The sequence below is a fragment of the Haliotis rubra genome, unplaced genomic scaffold (genome assembly GCF_003918875.1).
Source record: "Haliotis rubra isolate DU_JTF1 unplaced genomic scaffold, ASM391887v1 Scf402, whole genome shotgun sequence".
Classification (NCBI taxonomy): Eukaryota; Metazoa; Mollusca; class Gastropoda; order Lepetellida; family Haliotidae; genus Haliotis; species Haliotis rubra.
Window position 1 is genome coordinate 214417 of NW_025767083.1, and position 17890 is coordinate 232306.

At 41.9% G+C, this 17890-nt stretch overlaps 1 protein-coding gene across 8 annotated transcripts; it reads left to right on the forward strand.

Moving 5' to 3' along the window:
* Positions 1-403: 403 nt before the first annotated feature.
* On the forward strand, positions 404-8511 carry LOC124287604 (deleted in malignant brain tumors 1 protein-like). Of its 8 annotated transcripts, XM_046724093.1 has the most exons (9): positions 404-613; positions 1154-1341; positions 1689-1857; positions 4539-4720; positions 5059-5227; positions 5645-5826; positions 6176-6898; positions 6977-7131; positions 7210-8511. In XM_046724093.1, the coding sequence occupies exons 1-7, from the start codon at positions 544-546 to the stop codon at positions 6347-6349; spliced, it is 1134 nt and encodes a 377-aa protein (XP_046580049.1). In that variant the 5' UTR covers positions 404-543; the 3' UTR covers positions 6350-6898; positions 6977-7131; positions 7210-8511. The 8 variants fall into 8 exon arrangements, with proteins under 8 accessions (XP_046580049.1, XP_046580045.1, XP_046580046.1 ...); XM_046724089.1 differs by having other exon boundaries at positions 6176-7131; XM_046724090.1 differs by having other exon boundaries at positions 6176-7082; positions 7972-8511.
* Positions 8512-17890: the final 9379 nt, after the last annotated feature.

Genomic DNA, 17890 nt, shown 5'->3' on the forward strand with positions numbered 1-17890 from the left:
AGGAATATTTGTAGTGTTATCACACTGGACTATTTGGTGAAGAACTATTGCAACTGGACCTTTACGCTAAATGCAAAAGAGTTAATTATTTTTAAGGACAACTTCAAATTGAACACCACAAATATTTAAAATAAGTTAAACTGTGTATAATGTATCAAAGTTTACACCGCTGCATTCTGATAGGCTAAATGGGTAGTCACCTGGTCTGATATACGGAGTACAACCCCACACCCACCCACAGGGACACAGACCAATCACATATAGAAATACGCAACCACCTGCCATCACACGTCAGACACTAATGCTTCAATTCACAACTTCCGGGTTGATGTCATTGTTTGAGTACACATGTATTTCTTGGAAACTGCCTTAGTATTTCTCATGTGACGGTTGAGCTTTTGATTCCTTCTACATGTGGTCTTAAAATTAGAAACCGGATCTCGCTCCTATAACATGACTCATTCGCCCCCTGTTTATCTGTGGGTATAAAAGGGGCATTATACACTCGAACGTGCAGTCTTTTGCAGTCCTGCATTGAACAACATGTCCGGGTTTGGGTTCTATTTCGTCGCCATCATTGGTTTTGTGCTTGCATTGCAAACTGCAGCTACTGGTGAGTACTCTGTCTCTGTCTCTCTGTCTGTCTCTCTCTGTCTGTCTGTCTCTCTCTGTCTCTCTGTCTGTCTCTCTCTCTCTCTCTCTCTCTCTCTCTCTCTGTATGCATCTATAGCCTATTTTTATATTGTGTTGTCCCCTATGGTTAAAATGTTTTAGACTCTATTACTAGTTTTACATGTATATCTGTGATATTCTAGTTGTTTTACTGCCCTTCGTCGGCAGATTTTTATAATTTACATATATTTCATTCCAATATCAAATATTCTCGTCACGATATGGCTGAAATATTGCCGATGTGACGTTAAATATTAACTCACTCACTCACTCACTCTCTCTGTATGCAGGCGCACGTGCCTGTTGTGTTTCTTTGTGTTTCACATGTGGGTGTATCTGTTTATAAGTGCGCTTCTTAGTGTAGTCATCAGGGGCAATATATAATTATGATTTGATGAACATGAATTGCACCGATGCACTAGGTTCTTGAAGACAAAAATGTAGGCATCTAGTAATAGTTACAATTACTTAATACTTTTAGTTCCAGGGTGTGGGGGCACATTAACAGGCACACAGGGGAGTTTTACTAGCCCTAACTACCCTCTGTCGTACCATCATGGAAAAACCTGTGAGTGGAATATCAGAGTACCTACTGGCTTCCATGTCGAGTTGAAGATTGACGATTTCCACCTGGAAGCACACTCAAGTTGCAACTATGATGTTTTCGAGGTATTTCGTCTTAGTTGTGAAATAGGCAATATAAACTGTATTTCTCATGATCACGCCCAGGTTCTTGTGAAACCTGTCATATAGAAGTATCCGAGTACAGCAAACGGTAACATAATCCCTCATGGAAAACGCTTTCCTTAGTACAATAATGCCTAAAACGTTTGATCTAGTAGGCAGTCATATGGAATATTTACAAACCCAAAGTCAAAGTGATGTGCATGTAACAGCAAATTAAAAAGAATCAATGAAAGGCTGATGGAGGTCAGAGAGTGTCACACTTTAATACTGAGGACATATAGAATACAACAGCCTCTCACGACGTGACGTTAACACCTTGTGTTCCTCAGGTCTATGGAGGAGAGGATGACTCCGCCCCACTGTTAGCCAGGATGTGTGGCAATCAAACCACATCCCGGACCCTGACAACCACTGGCAACACCATGATGGTCAGGTTCCGAACTGACGGATCTGTTGCTCATACAGGCTTCTCAGTGTCCTACAAAGCTGTTACGGAAGGTAAAACACTAATAACTAAAGTGTTGACATGAGTGTTGCTCTGATATCATGAAGGAAACAGAATTACCGTCAACCTTCATGATCCCCAGCGTGAAGTCATAGCTGGCTTTGATTGCTGGTAGCTGGTAGCCCGAGTTTTAAACACCTGTTTATTTTTTTTCAATGTTTAAAATGGATAAGAAATGTACCTTTAAAGTGTTGTAACTGTGATTCACTTTTGTACAAGAAAAAACTTGACCCTAATTGCTAAATCCCGGAAGAATGTCATTGTCACTGACATCAAATTGCAACTCCCACCCATCTCTCCCTCCCCATTCATTCACCTATGCACTCATGCACGCACGCACTCACTCCAAAGCACACGAAAATATTAAATATTTAAATGAATGTTGAATATAGATATATTTACAATTAATTTCTGATTTTCAGGATGTGGGGGCACATTAACAGGCACACAGGGGAGTTTTACTAGCCCTAACTACCCTCTGTCGTACCATCATAGGAAAAATCTGTGTGTGGAATATCAGAGTACCTACTGGCTCCCATATCGAGTTGAAGATTGACGATTTCCACCTGGAAGCACACTCAAATTGCAGCTTCGATGTTTTCGAGGTAATTTGTCTTAGCTGTCAAGTAGGCAATATAAACTGTATTTTTATGATCACGCCAAGATTCTTGTGAAGCCTTTCATATAGAAGTATCCAAATACAGCTAACGGTAACATAATCCCTCATGGAAAACGCTTTCCTTAGTACAATAATGCCTAAAACGTTTGATCTACCAGGCAGTCATATGGAATATTTACAAACTCAAAGTCAAAGTGATGTGCATGTAAAGACAAGTTAAAAAGAATCAATGTAAGGCTGATGGAGGTCAGAGAGTGCCACACTTTAATACTGAGGACATATAGAATACAACAGAGTCTCACACGATGTGACGTTAACACCTTGTGTTCCTCAGGTCTATGGAGGAGAGGATGACTCCGCCCCACTGTTAGCCAGGATGTGTGGCAATCAAACCACATCCCGGACCCTGACAACCACTGGCAACACCATGATGGTCAGGTTCCGAACTGACGGATCTGTTGCTTATACAGGCTTCTCGGTGTCCTACAAAGCTATTACGGAAGGTAAAATACTAATAACTAAAGTGTTGACATAAATCCTGCTCGGTTATTATGAAGGAAACAGGATTACTGTCAACCTTCATGATCCCCAGCGTGATGTCATAGCTGGCTTTGATTGCTGGTAGCTGGTAGCCCGAGTTTTAAACACCTGTTTATTTTTTGCAATGTTTAAAATAAGATAAGAAATGTACCTTTAAAGTGTTGTAACTGTGATTCACTTTTGTACAAGAAAACAACTTGACCCTAATTGCTAAATCCCGGAAGAATGTCATGGCGACATCAAATTGTCACAACTCCCTCCTGACTCTCCCTCCCTCATTCACCTATGCTCGCACGCACGTACGCACTCACTCCAAAAATCACACGAAAATATTAAATATTTAAGAGAATGTTGAATATAGATATATTTACAATTACTTTCTGATTTTCAGGATGTGGGGCACATTAACAGGCACACAGGGGAGTTTTACTAGCCCTAACTACCCTCTGTCGTACCATCATGGAAAAACCTGTGTGTGGAATATCAGAGTACCTACTGGCTTCCATGTCGAGTTGAAGATTGACGATTTCCACCTGGAAGCACACTCAAGTTGCAGCTTCGATGTTTTCGAGGTAATTTGTCTTAGTTGTGAAATAGGCAATATAAACTGTATTTCTCATGATCACGCCAAGATTCTTGTGAAGCCTTTCATATAGAAGTATCCAAATACAGCTAACGGTAACATAATCCCTCATGGAAAACGCTTTCCTTAGTACAATAATGCCTAAAACGTTTGATCTACCAGACAGTCATATGGAATATTTACAAACTCAAAGTCAAAGTGATGTGCATGTAAAGACAAGTTAAAAAAATCAATGTAAGGCTGATGGAGGTCAGAGAGTGCCACACGTTAATACTGAGGACATATAGAATACAACAGAGTCTCACACGATGTGACGTTAACACCTTGTGTTCCTCAGGTCTATGGAGGAGAGGATGACTCCGCCCCACTGTTAGCCAGGCTGTGTGGTAATCAAAGCACATCCCGGACCCTGACAACCACTGGCAACACCATGATGATGTCAGGTTCCGAACTGACGGATCTGTTGCTTATACAGGCTTCTCAGTGTCCTACAAAGCTATTACGGAAGGTAGAACACTAATAACTGAAGTATTGACATAAATCCTGCTCGGTTATTATGAAGGAAACAGGATTACTGTCAACTTTCATGATCCCCAGCGTGAAGTCATAGCTGGCTTTGATTGCTGGTAGCTGGTAGCCCGAGTTTTAAACACACCTGTTTATTTTTTTGCAATGTTTAAAATAAGATAAGAAATGTACCTTTAAAGTGTTGTAACTGTGATTCACTTTTGTACAAGAAAAAAACTTGACCCTAATTGCTAAATCCCGGAAGAATGTCATGGCGACATCAAATTGCAACTCCCTCCCTCTCTCCCTCCCTCATTCTTTTATGCTCGCACGCACGTACGCACTCACTCCAAAGCTCACGAAAATATTAAATATTTAGAGAATGTTGAATATAGATATATTTACAATTACTTTCTGATTTTCAGGGTGTGGGGGCACATTAACAGGCACACAGGGGAGTTTTACTAGCCCTAACTACCCTCTGTCGTACCATCATGGAAAAACCTGTGTGTGGAATATCAGAGTACCTACTGGCTTCCATGTCGAGTTGAAGATTGACGATTTCCACCTGGAAACACACTCAAGTTGCAACTATGATGTTTTCGAGGTATTTCGTCTTAGTTGTGAAATAGGCAATATAAACTGTATTTCTCATGATCACGCCAAGGTTCTTCATATAGAAGTATCCAAATACAGCTAACGGTAACATAATCCCTCATGGAAAACGCTTTCCTTAGTACAATAATGCCTAAAACGTTTGTCTACCAGACAGTCATATGGAATATTTACAAACTCAAAGTCAAAGTGATGTGCATGTAAAGACAAGTTAAAAAAAAATCAATGTAAGGCTGATGGAGGTCAGAGAGTGCCACACTTTAATACTGAGGACATATAGAATACAACAGAGCCTCACACGATGTGACGTTAACACCTTGTGTTCCTCAGGTCTATGGAGGAGAGGATGACTCCGCCCCACTGTTAGCCAGGCTGTGTGGTAATCAAAGCACATCCCGGACCCTGACAACCACTGGCAACACCATGATGGTCAGGTTCCGAACTGACGGATCTGTTGCTTATACAGGCTTCTCAGTGTCCTACAAAGCTATTACGGAAGGTAGAACACTAATAACTGAAGTATTGACATAAATCCTGCTCGGTTATTATGAAGGAAACAGGATTACTGTCAACTTTCATGATCCCCAGCGTGAAGTCATAGCTGGCTTTGATTGCTGGTAGCTGGTAGCCCGAGTTTTAAACACCTGTTTATTTTTTGCAATGTTTAAAATAAGATAAGAAATGTACCTTTAAAGTGTTGTAACTGTGATTCACTTTTGTACAAGAAAAACTTGACCCTAATTGCTAAATCCCGGAAGAATGTCATGGCGACATCAAATTGCAACTCCCTCCCTCTCCCTCCCTCATTCACCTATGCTCGCACGCACGTACGCACTCACTCCAAAGCACACGAAAATATTAAATATTTAGAGAATGTTGAATATAGATATATTTACAATTACTTTCTGATTTTCAGGGTGTGGGGGCACATTAACAGGCACACAGGGGAGTTTTACTAGCCCTAACTACCCTCTGTCGTACCATCATGGAAAAACCTGTGTGTGGAATATCAGAGTACCTACTGGCTTCCATGTCGAGTTGAAGATTGACGATTTCCACCTGGAAACACACTCAAGTTGCAGCTTCGATGTTTTCGAGGTAATTTGTCTTAGCTGTCAAGTAGGCAATATAAACTGTATTTCTAATGATCACGCCAAGATTCTTGTGAAGCCTTTCATATAGAAGTATCCAAATAGAGCTAACGGTAACATAATCCCTCATGGAAAACGCTTTCCTTAATACAATAATGACTAAAACGTTAGTCTACCAGACAGTCATATGGAATATTTACAAACTCAAAGTCAAAGTGATGTGCATGTAAAGACAAGTTAAAAAAAAATCAATGTAAGGCTGATGGAGGTCAGAGAGTGCCACACTTTAATACTGAGGACATATAGAATACAACAGAGCCTCACACGATGTGACGTTAACACCTTGTGTTCCTCAGGTCTATGGAGGAGAGGATGACTCCGCCCCACTGTTAGCCAGGATGTGTGGCAATCAAACCACATCCCGGACCCTGACAACCACTGGCAACACCATGATGGTCAGGTTCCGAACTGACGGATCTGTTGCTCATACAGGCTTCTCAGTGTCCTACAAAGCTGTTACGGAAGGTTAATACGACGAGGAGGTTGAAGAACCGTAAAATAGTCAGAATAGCTCATTACTATAAGAGATTCTTTTTGCACATGTGAGAATAGGTCATTACCATAGGGCTGTCTCTATAAAGGTCAGAATAGATGATTACTATAGGACTGTTTCTATAAAGGTCAGAATAGGTCATTACTATTGGACTGTTTCTATTCAGGTGAGGATAGCTCATTACTATAGGACTGTTTCTATCCAGGTCAGGATAGGTCATTACTATAGGACTGTTTCTATCCAGGTCAGAATAGATGATTACTATAGGACTTTTTTATCCAGGTCAGAATAGGTCATTACTATAGGACTGTTTCTTTCCAGTTCAGAATAGGTCATTACGAGAGGACTGTTTCTATGCAGGTCAGAATATATCATTACCATGTGACTGTTTCTATCAAGTTCGGAATAGGTGATTACTATAGGACTGTTTCTACCCATGTCAGAATAGGTCATTACTATAAGGCTGTTTGTATAAAGGTCAGAATAGATGATTACTATAAGACAGTTTCTATAAAGGTCAGAATAGGTCATTACTATTGGACAGTTTCTATCCAGGTGAGGATAGGTCATTACTAAAGGACTGTTTCTATCCAGGTCAGGATAGGTCATTACTATTGGACTGTTTCTATCCAGGTGAGGATAGCTCATTACTATAGGACTGTTTCTATCCAGGTCAGAATAGATGATAACTATAGGACTTTTTTATCCAAGTCAGAATAGGTCATTACTATAGGACTGTTTCTGTCCAGTTCAGAATAGGTCATTACGAGAGGACTGTTTCTATGCAGGTCAGAATATATCATTACCATGTGACTGTTTCTATCAAGTTCGGAATAGGTGATTACTATAGGACTGTTTCTACCCATGTCAGAATAGGTCATTACTATAAGAGAATGTTTCTGTGCATGTGAGAATAGGTCATTAATATAGGACTGCTTCTATAAAGATCACAATAGGTGATTACTATAGGTGTGTTACATCCTAATAGATTGCTATAGGACTGTTTCTATCTAGGTCAAAATAGGTGATTACTGTAGGACTGTTTCTATCCAGGTCAGAATGGGTGATTACTATAGGACTGTTTCTATCCTGGTCAGAATAGGTCATTACTATAGGACTGTTTCTATCCTGGTCAGTATAGGTGTTTACTATAGGACTTGTTCTACCCTAGTCCGAATAGGTCATTACTATAATACTGTTTCTATCCATGTCTGAATAGGTCATTACTATAGGAATGTTTCGATACAGGTCAGAATAAGTCATTACTATAGTACTGTTTCTATCCTGGTCTAAATAGTTGATTACTATAGGAATGTTTCTATCCTGGTCAGAATAGTTGATTGCTATAGGACTGATTCTATCAAGGGGAGAAAATGTCATTACTATAGAACTGGTTTTATAAAGGTCAGCATAGGTGATTACTATAGGACTGTTTCTATAAAGGTCAGAATACGTCATTACTATAAGGCTGTTTCTATAAAGGTCAGAATAGATGATTACTATAGGACTGTTTCTATAAAGGTCAGAATACGTCATTACTATTGGACAGTTTCTATCCAGGTGAGGATAGGTCATTACTATAGGACTGTTTCTATCCAGATCAGAATAGATGATTACTATAGGACTTTTGACACCCATGTATTAACTACCGTTTTACCACCCATGTATTAACTACCGTTTTACCACCCATGTATTAACTACCGTTTTGACACCCATGGATTAACAATCGTTTTGACACCCATGTATTAACTGCCGTTTTGACACCCATGTATTAACTACCGTTTTACCACCCATGTATTAACTACCGTTTTACCACCCATGTATTAACTACCGTTTTACCACCCATGTATTAACTACCGTTTTGACACCCATGGATTAACAATCGTTTTGACACCCATGTATTAACTGCCGTTTTGACACCCATGTATTAACTACCGTTTTACGACCCATGTATTAACTACCGTTTTACCACCCATGTATTAACTACCGTTTTGACACCCATGGATTAAATACTGTTTTGACACCCATGTATTTACTACCGTTTTGTCACCCGTTTCATGTAAAATATATGTTGAATGTTACCTTTTTCAAACGGTTGATATTGTAGAGGCGATATCAAATAAAATGTTTATAGCACTATGTCTTATTGTGTCCTTTGTCGTCTTTGATAGATGACTGTAAGTGAAACCAACTTTTTACATTTACATTGAGAAGGTATGCGCTTTTTAAGACATTGTACAAATGCCACGAACCCAATATAACTTTAAACCAATGTCGGATTATATATATTTTTTCATTCCTGTGTGGTAATGTTTGTCTTTAACCTCAATTCCCTGAGTGATTGACTGTCTTGTGTTTCATGGGTAAGTGAGTGAGTGAGTGAGTGAGCATGTATTTTTTCCCGTGTTTAGCAATATTCTAGCAATATCACGGCGGTGGACACCAGAAATGGTGGGGAATCGAACCTGGGTCTTCAGCGTGACGAACCAACGTTTTAAACTCCACTCCTTCATGTTTTGAACTGTGTTGTCTATGGTAGATCTTTTCTCTGAATTATTAATGTCAGCATTGCTTGTTTCCACTCACAATTATCAAATATTCTTACACGCCCGTGGGTGAGAAACAAATCTAGTTATTTTCTAATTCCTTTTATGAAAACTTTTGATTCTAGTCATAAATTCAAAATGGATTAAACAATCAGTGATACCTGTGTAAACAATTATGTGAAAAATTACAACCTTGTTACTTTGTATTAATACTGGAGAGATGCAACAAGTGTCATTTATACAAAATACCTGACACTATAACGTCAGTCCGATCAGCATCCATGTCCAGCTCCGAGCTACTATTGTACTATGTGATTATTCCAATGTTAAGAAATACACTCGTGACAATCAGGACCAAAACACACTCGTTGAAACAATGTACAACATGGGGCGTTTGCAAGGGTTGCAATGGCGACACACGTCCTTTCGAATCAATCGAACATGTACAGGAACGGCTGATCTACGGAAGTCATTATTCCTCAGGCGCAAAATGATGTAAATTTCATGTTTTCTTAACATTCAATTCACATTTCATACTGTCAACACCGTAACGTCTGTAACATTCCAAGTGGCAGTTTGTTGAGGAAAACGAGAAGGTTGTGGCGAAGAAGAGTAGTCCCCCCATTGATAGTGAAGTAACCTCAGCAATGACACATTCACGCACACGGGTAACACACACACTCAGTAGTTTTGTCTCCGGTCTATGGGAGAACATTGAACGAAAAGTGGTGCGGATCCCCAGTGTGCAGAGATATCCAAACAAATCTTCCGATGACTACAAACAATAAGGATAACACGCTCAATTATTTCATGCTTGCAAGAAGTAAAATCATCTACATGTACACGTTAACATAATCGCTTTAGAGTGATTAATTCATTTTCTGTGATCTTATCTAGTTTGCATTATCACTTTTGTCTTGATGACGCGAAGATGTGGCAGAAACTTTTTTGTGGAGGGTCACCTTGGGGATGAATAGTGATTAGGAGGCCAAGTGACGTCACTCATTCATAAACGTTGTGCTGTGTATTATTGCGCAGCTACGATGAGAAAATATGAAATTTGAATCTATTCGACCATAAAATGGTGCGATTGTGTGGTGTGTAAGAAACAGATTACTTTGCTCGTGTCTGTCAGATACCATTTATCTTACAACGCGTTGTTGAGAAACATATCTAACTCGCTTTCGCTCGTAAAAATCGTTTTGAAACAACTCGTTGTAAGATAAATGGTATCTCAAAGACTTTTTTTTTCATCTTAATCAACACTTTTTACTTCAAAATATATCATTGTAAAATTTCATACAAAGCCAAAGTAATTATTAAAAACAAAATATTGATTCAATCTCCCACGAAGAAAACAATGTTTTCTCACAAATACATAGTTTTTCACACATACATGTAAAACTTGTAAACAACATACATTCATATAAACGTTATTAACATTGATTTCCGCCAATAAATCAACAAAAACAACTTCGCGCGAAATACAATATTGAACAAAATAAGCTTAATATATATATTTCTGTGACAACCAACTCTAACTTGTTTAGTTGGCAACTATCCAAACTGACCGTGGAATCGACCACAACAAGATCACACAAATGATTTCCTCTGGTTTTAAAGGCAATTTTAACATGTTTGTCATGTTTGATATTTATCAATTCTGAAAAACTATGACCTTTACCTTGACGTTTATTTGTATGATTTTATGACCGTTCAACCATTAATGGCCGTCAATTATGTATTTTTTTATTAGCATAGGGAAAGATGTTACATATCCGATACATAAGTACATATATATAGCGAGATATATATATAGTTACACTGCTACTATGTGAAAACAAATGCTCGTATATCCATTTCACATAGAGATGAAGATATTATCCAAGGATGTGAAAGTAACATCCTCGGAAATGTACAGCATTTGCTTTACACACTATATTGAAAAATTAGGGCAAATATAGGATAAGTACTAGAAGTGAAAGTGTGGAAATAGGGAGAGGAAGACAGGAGAGGGTGAAAGACTAGATGGGAATGGAGGGGAGAAGACGCGGGAGAGGGCGTGTTGGTGGATGCGTGTATCTCAAAGACACTCGTTAGGTAATCTCTATTTCCAAGCGACAAAATACATTTGGCTAGACGTGCATGTATAATCAGTTTGTAAGAATTACAGTGAGAAGAAAGGCACTACGTTTCTTTCCAAACGAGGTCGTAATAGGTATCCACCTCCTAGTGTGAGTACTGGATCTGTCGTAATAGATATCTACCTCCTGTGTGAGTACTGAATCTATCGTAATAGGTATCCACCCCCTAGTGTGAGTACTGGATCTGTCGTAATAGGTATCTACCTCCTAGTGTGAGTACTGCATCTGTCGTAATACGTATGTACCTCTTAGTTTGAGTACTGGATCTGTCGTAATAGGTATCTACCTCCTGTGTGAGTACTGGATCTGTCGTAATAGATATCTACCTCCTGTGTAAGTACTGAATCTGTCGTAATGGGTATCTACCTCCTAGTGTGAGTACCGGATCTGTCTTAATAGATATCTACCTCCTGTGTGAGTACTGAATCTGTCGTAGTACTACCTCCTGTGTGAGTACTGAATCTGTCGTAATAGATATCCACCTCCTGTGTGAGTACTGAATCTGTCTTAATAGATAATGTGTGAGTATCCGTACCTCCCCTAGTGTGAGTAATGGGTATCTGTCTTAATAGATATCTACCTCCTAGTGTGAGTACTGAACCTGTCGTAATAGATATCTACCTCCTGTGTGAGTACTGTCTGTCGGAATGATCCACCTCTAGTGTGAGTACGTCTGTCGTAATGGGTATCCACCTCCCTAGTGTGAGTACTAGATCTGTCTTAATAGATATCTACCTCCTGTGTGAGTACTGAATCTGTCGTAATAGATATCTACCTCCTGTGTGAGTACTGAATCTGTCGTAATAGGTATCTACCTCCTAGTGTGAGTACCGGATCTGTCTTAATAGATATCTACCTCCTAGTGTGAGTACTGAATCTGTCGGAATAGGTATCCACCTCCTAGTGTGAGTACTGAATCTGTCGTAATAGGTATCCACCTCCTAGTATGAGTGCTGAATCTGCCGTAATAGGTATCTACCTCCTAGTGTGAGTACTGGATCTGTCGTAATAGGTATCTACCTCCTGTGTGAGTACTGAATCTGTCGTAATAGGTATCCACCTCCTAGTGTGAGAACTGGATCTGTCGTAATAGGTATCTACCTCCTAGTGTGAGTACTGGATCTGTCGTAACAGGTATCTACCTCCTAGTGTGAGTACTGGATCTGTCGGAATAGGTATCCACCTTCTAGTGTGAGTACTGAATCTGTCGTAATAGGTATCCACCTCCTAGTATGAGTGCTGAATCTGCCGTAATAGGTATCTACCTCCTAGTGTGAGTACTGAATCTGTCGTAATAGGTATCCACCTCCACCTCTAGTGTCGTAACAGGTATCCACCTTCTAGTGTGATTACTGGATCTGTCGTAACAGGTATCCATCTCCTAGTGTGAGTACTGGATCTGTCGTAATAGGTATCTACCTCCTAGTGTGAGTACTGGATTTGTCGTAATAGGTATCTACCTCCTAGTGTGAGAACTGGATTTGTCGTACGAGGGTCGGTCAAAAAGTAGTCGGACTAACTATTTTTTTTCTGTGTCCAATGTTTGAAAATCTTCCTTAATTCTATTTTGAGGGAATCATTAGCAAAGCCATGTCCAAAATTTCACATATGTGGGGTAATGTGGTTAACGAAATGCTAGTCATCACAACACATTGGGGTATAATATTTTCTAAAAGAATTGCAGAAAATGAAAAACGATCTGTCATTTGGTACCTCTTCGATAACGACCATTCTCTTCCCACAGAGGTTACTTGTCATATCTTCCTACGAACATCTGTTCTAATACGGCCCACTCATGGTGCGAGTGTTCAGGATTCGTGATTGGTTGCAATCAGATTTAGTTGTGCAATCAGCGACGTTGTTTCAAAAGTGATCATTCGCAAGGCCTCAGTTGACAACGGACAGGCTAGCCATTAAATGTCTTGTGTGTCACATCAACACACGTTCCTGGCAGAGGAGGGATATTTGTGACCCAACATTTGCTTCTATTAGTCAAGTTGATGTAACACGTGTTCTGACTGGACAGAAAGAAGGGAGATAATTCGTGTTGCGATTTTATGCCGCTAGGGGATTTTACGAGAACCGGGAAATATGACCGTATTAGAACAGAGGTTTGTAGGAAGAAATGGCAAATTATCTCTGTGGGAAGAGAATGGGATAACAATATGCCCTCAGATAATATCATATAAAAAATTTCAGTTTAGTATTTGATGACTTCCCATCAACAGTCAAAGATTTGGATTGCTTGAGATATATTTAGACGGGGGCTGTACTTTAAGGACACCCTCATCTAGTCTTTCTTACACTTACACTTACAATATATTAAGAGCTGACACTTGTTTGACCAATCAGTATTTAGTTGGAACCCTTGGCTCTATGTATGAATAAGTGAAACTTTAGAATATGTTATGTCCTTATGATTACGTCATCTGAATGGGGGTGGGTACGGTCTCCAAAACAAGCAGTTTCAGTAAACATGAAGGGGCGGGGTGGGGGTATTGTCACTTTAACAAGCAATTGTAGTTTCAAGTTGCATTTAAAGCACTTAAAATGATTCTATCGGACATCTACCCATCTCAAACACACAATACGTTTCTTGCATATTTGGCTTCCTGAAGTTTGTGATGCGGGGTGTTTTTGTAATTGTTTGTTTGTTTGTTTTTACCAAGATATAAAGTCAAACAAAAAGGGGATCGTGAGGCTGGAACATAGCGAACCAATTTTGCTTGGGGTTGAGTGAGTGCTAGATCTGTGTTAGCCTTGTGACGCTACATGGAACGCCGATAAGAGATCCGTTTCATGACATACATCATCTTTTGTAAACATATTTTGGACTCTGTTGTTAAACCCAGTATTGTGCATTGTATGATTGGCAATTATTGGAAGTCGACGGATGACAAAGTAGACCAACTTGTACAAGGCCACGGTAGAAGGATCTATAACGAAGCGTCGCTATGATAGTAAAAGTTATAAAGATTTACTATTTTATATGCGTCTACTTTCTCATTATACGGGGTTGTATTACCAGCTTCTGAATGACCTATATATACTGAGTCAAAAAAGAAACTTCACCAAATGTAATTTGAAAAATAATGAATAATTTTTCTCTGATGATACATCTATGTGTCCAAAATGGGATCCCTATCTTTTGACCCTAGAAAAACGTTAGCAAAACCCTCGCAAACCAATCCATTTGTCGTGCAAATGATGTTAGTGTCAAATCAGGTTTTGCACGTGCAGTCGATCACGTGATCTTCGCATCGAAGTTTTCTTCATATGCACATGTTTGCATTGGCCTCAAGAATTGAAAAAACACTTTTTAGACACAGTTCTAACGGTACTAGAAATGCCACGATTGTCAAATGTGCAACGTGAACGTGCCGTTGGCATGTTGCAAGCGGGAAGATCAGTTATTGACGTCGCAGGAGCAATAGGATGCAGCCGTCGTACTGTGTATGACTTGCGAGGTCGTCTACAACAAACGGGCACCACTTCTGATCGCCCAAGGTGGGGTCGTCCACGTGTGGCGTCACGAGCAGAAGACCATCAAATCGTCACCTACGTGACAGATTTCTGCCAGCTACACGAACCAGGGCTGAGATTGTAAGGTCGACTGTCCCCACAGACCATTCGAAATCGGTTGCGGGCTGCCAATCTCAAATCTCGACGTCTATAACGTGGGCCAATATTGACGCCGTTTCATTAACGTCAACGTCTGCTGTGGGCCCAACATCACCTCCGATGGACCCAGAGAGACTGGAATCGAGTCGTCTTAAGCGATGAATCCAGGTTTATCCTCAGATTCGCGGACGGCAGGCACAGAGTCTGGAGATGACATCGTGAACGGTATGCCCAATGTTGTGTACAGGAAGTCGACAGATTCAGCGGCGGAAGTTGCATGGTGTGTGTTGCTTTCTGTTGGAACAGCCGTTCCAAACTTCTGGTCATCCGTGGAAACCTCAAAGCTGCTGCTTACCCTGACCAGGTGCTCACCCCTGAACTCGTTCCTTTCATGGCAGCTCATGGCCCAGGTCTACAGTTCCAGCATGATAATGCTCGGCCGCATACCGCGATGTTGACACGAAATTTCCTTCAAAACGCTGGAATCAACGTCATAGACTGGCCATCGAGGTCCCCTGACCTTAATCCAGTAGAGCACGTTTGGGATGCACTTGGGAGAAGGTTTCGTGGTCTCAGGAACCAACCTCAGAATTTGCAGGAACTTGGCGCTGCCTTGCAAGAGCAATGGCGCATAATCCCCAACCACGTGTTCACAAGCATCAGGCAGTCGATGAGGAGACGGTGTTTGGCAGTGGTGAATGCGCGGGGCAGCCATTCACGATATTAAACTGAGAAATTTCGCATTTTTATTCTTGTGACTTGACATTCTGTATACCCATGTTTTGGAACGGCGGTGTAGCCTAATGGAACTGATTATGGCACTGTCAATGTATCGAGTACATCACACAGATCTCAGCAACGACATAATAACAAATTAACCATCTTACCATCTCTTGTTCTTTTATAGTGCCCTGAAGAAAGAATGAGAAGTTTCTTTTTTGACTCAGTATATATAGTAATGAGGTATGAAGGTATTATTTAATGGACAGAGAGAGAGAGAGAGAGAGAGAGAGAGAGAGAGAGAGAGAGAGAGAGAGAGAGAGAGAGAGAGAGAGAGAGAGAGAGAGAGAGAGAGAGAGAGAGGAGAGAGAGAGAGACATGGAGGGTGTGTTTATGGGAGAGGGCTGCCAGCAGGTTTGGCAGAGGTTGGATTTGCCTTTAATCAGTCACGTACATGCCTCATAAATCTACCCGGATCATTGCTAACTGATATTGCCTTCACATTGAACAAATACACTGACTATGAAATCGTAGATATTCGTGAATATACGTTGTTTATGATCGTATATAAAATGCTTTCTTCATGCCCTCGTACATGGCACGGATGTTTCCACTGTCCGCACAGGACTGGATGTCCTGCATAGCTTCAGCCAGTTATCATTGGCGCACTTGCGGGCGATCTTCTTGGCGTTGTTGTTCCCTAAAGGCAGCTAGTGTTGACTCGGAGGGCTGTCTTTTGTACTCGAAGTGTGCGGCACTCTTGGCTGTAATGGCAGGCTCCATCTCCTTGATCCCAGTTTCGAACCCGTCCTCGCTCTTCCTTGCTCTCCTCCCGAAGGTGTCGGAGGCAGTCTTTTACATGGCGTCGCGGATGAACTCCCATCGAGCCGTAGCACGCTCTGCCATCGATGGCTTGAGCAAAGCATTCACGCAGTTCTGGCATCAGTGTTCTGGCTGTGTCTATGCGAGGGCGGCCCTTTTGCTTGGAGCGATGGATTCGTCTGGGGCGGAGGCGCACCTTGCTGCTGACCAGGGTGTGATCAGTGTCGCAGTCGGCACTATGGAAAGTGCGAGTGACAAGCACGTGGTTGAGCGTGGATCTCCTTGTGATGACGAAGTCCAGCTGGTGTCAGTGTTTGGATCTGGGGTGCCTCCAAGACACTCTGTGGTGGGGCGTGGTGGGGAAGAAGGTGTTGGTGATACACAGGTCGTGCTAGAAGCAAAGCTCAAGTAGCCGCTGTCCGTTTTCGTTGAGCCTGCCGACGCCAAAGTGACCAATGCAGCGTGGTCAGGAGTTGTACTCTGCGCCCACCCGGGCATTGAACTCTCCGGGCAGGAGCAGGTCTTCCTTCGGTGGAGTCTCCCTGACCCTGGGCTCAAGCTCGTCGTAGAACGCATCTTTGGCCTCAGCTTTGGAGCAGCGAGTAGGGGCGTAGATGCTTAAGATGTTTGTGGGCCCCGAGGAGGTCGTGAGGCGGAGTGAGAGGATGCGCGCGGTCCCTGGAGAAGGAGGCTCTACTGATGGCAGCGAGCAGGTTACGGACTGCGAAGCCGACCCCGTGAAGTCGGCGCTCGTCTGGCTCTAGTCCTGCCAGAAGATCGTGTAGTCCTTCTCCTTGAGACTGCCACTGGAAGAGAGGGATGTCTCTTGGAGGGCGGCGATGTCAATGTTGAGCTTGGATAGCTCGCGGTCGATGATGGCAGTTTTCCTGGTATCGTCCACTTGCTGGAGGTCGTCAGAGAGGCCAGGACACATTGTTCTGACGTTCCAGGTTGCCAGCCGCAGGGCTGGTGGTTTCTTGATCTTTTGATTGTTGCCTGGTGTTTGGTTATACAACCTGCCTGTCGATTTTGGCCTGAGCTCCACACACCCAGTGAAGCAAGCTGGTTGTGGCGGGGTAGTACCTAACTGCCCGGGGGCTGTCCGGGTTGAGGCGGGCGGTAACTGCCCAATGGAGTCCGAGGATTCCTCCCACCGTTGGGAGAAGCCCCTAGCGCCCGGCTCTACGCCAAACGAGCCTGGGCTTATATCTGGTAGACTGATGCTCCCCGTGTTGTGTCTACGCTGGTGCAGCGAAGCTGGAGTGGCCTCCAGGTGCAGGCCTGGGCGGGTAGTATGGAGAAGCTGGGATGCCCAGTCGCCAGAATCCCCTTCTCGGCGTTACTGGCAGGGTCCGACGGAAAGGCGAACCAATACGGTCGGTGCCAGCGCAGCTGCAGGAGTTGCCGGAAAGTGTCGCAGTGCTTGACCAACCGCCTTAGGGCCTCCATCCCGGATTACAATACATATTCTCATTAAAACTGAGTGGACTAACAAAAAGGAAAGGCACATGGAAATGGGTAAACACTAAGGTCTTCACCATTACAACACAGGCCTCACAGGTTTCAGTCAGTAAAGGTGTGTAAAAAGAACTTTTCATAGCAGAATCATGAATTTAGATTTGCAAAGACATTCGCGCCAAGACAACCCGCTATGTCCGTCCATAG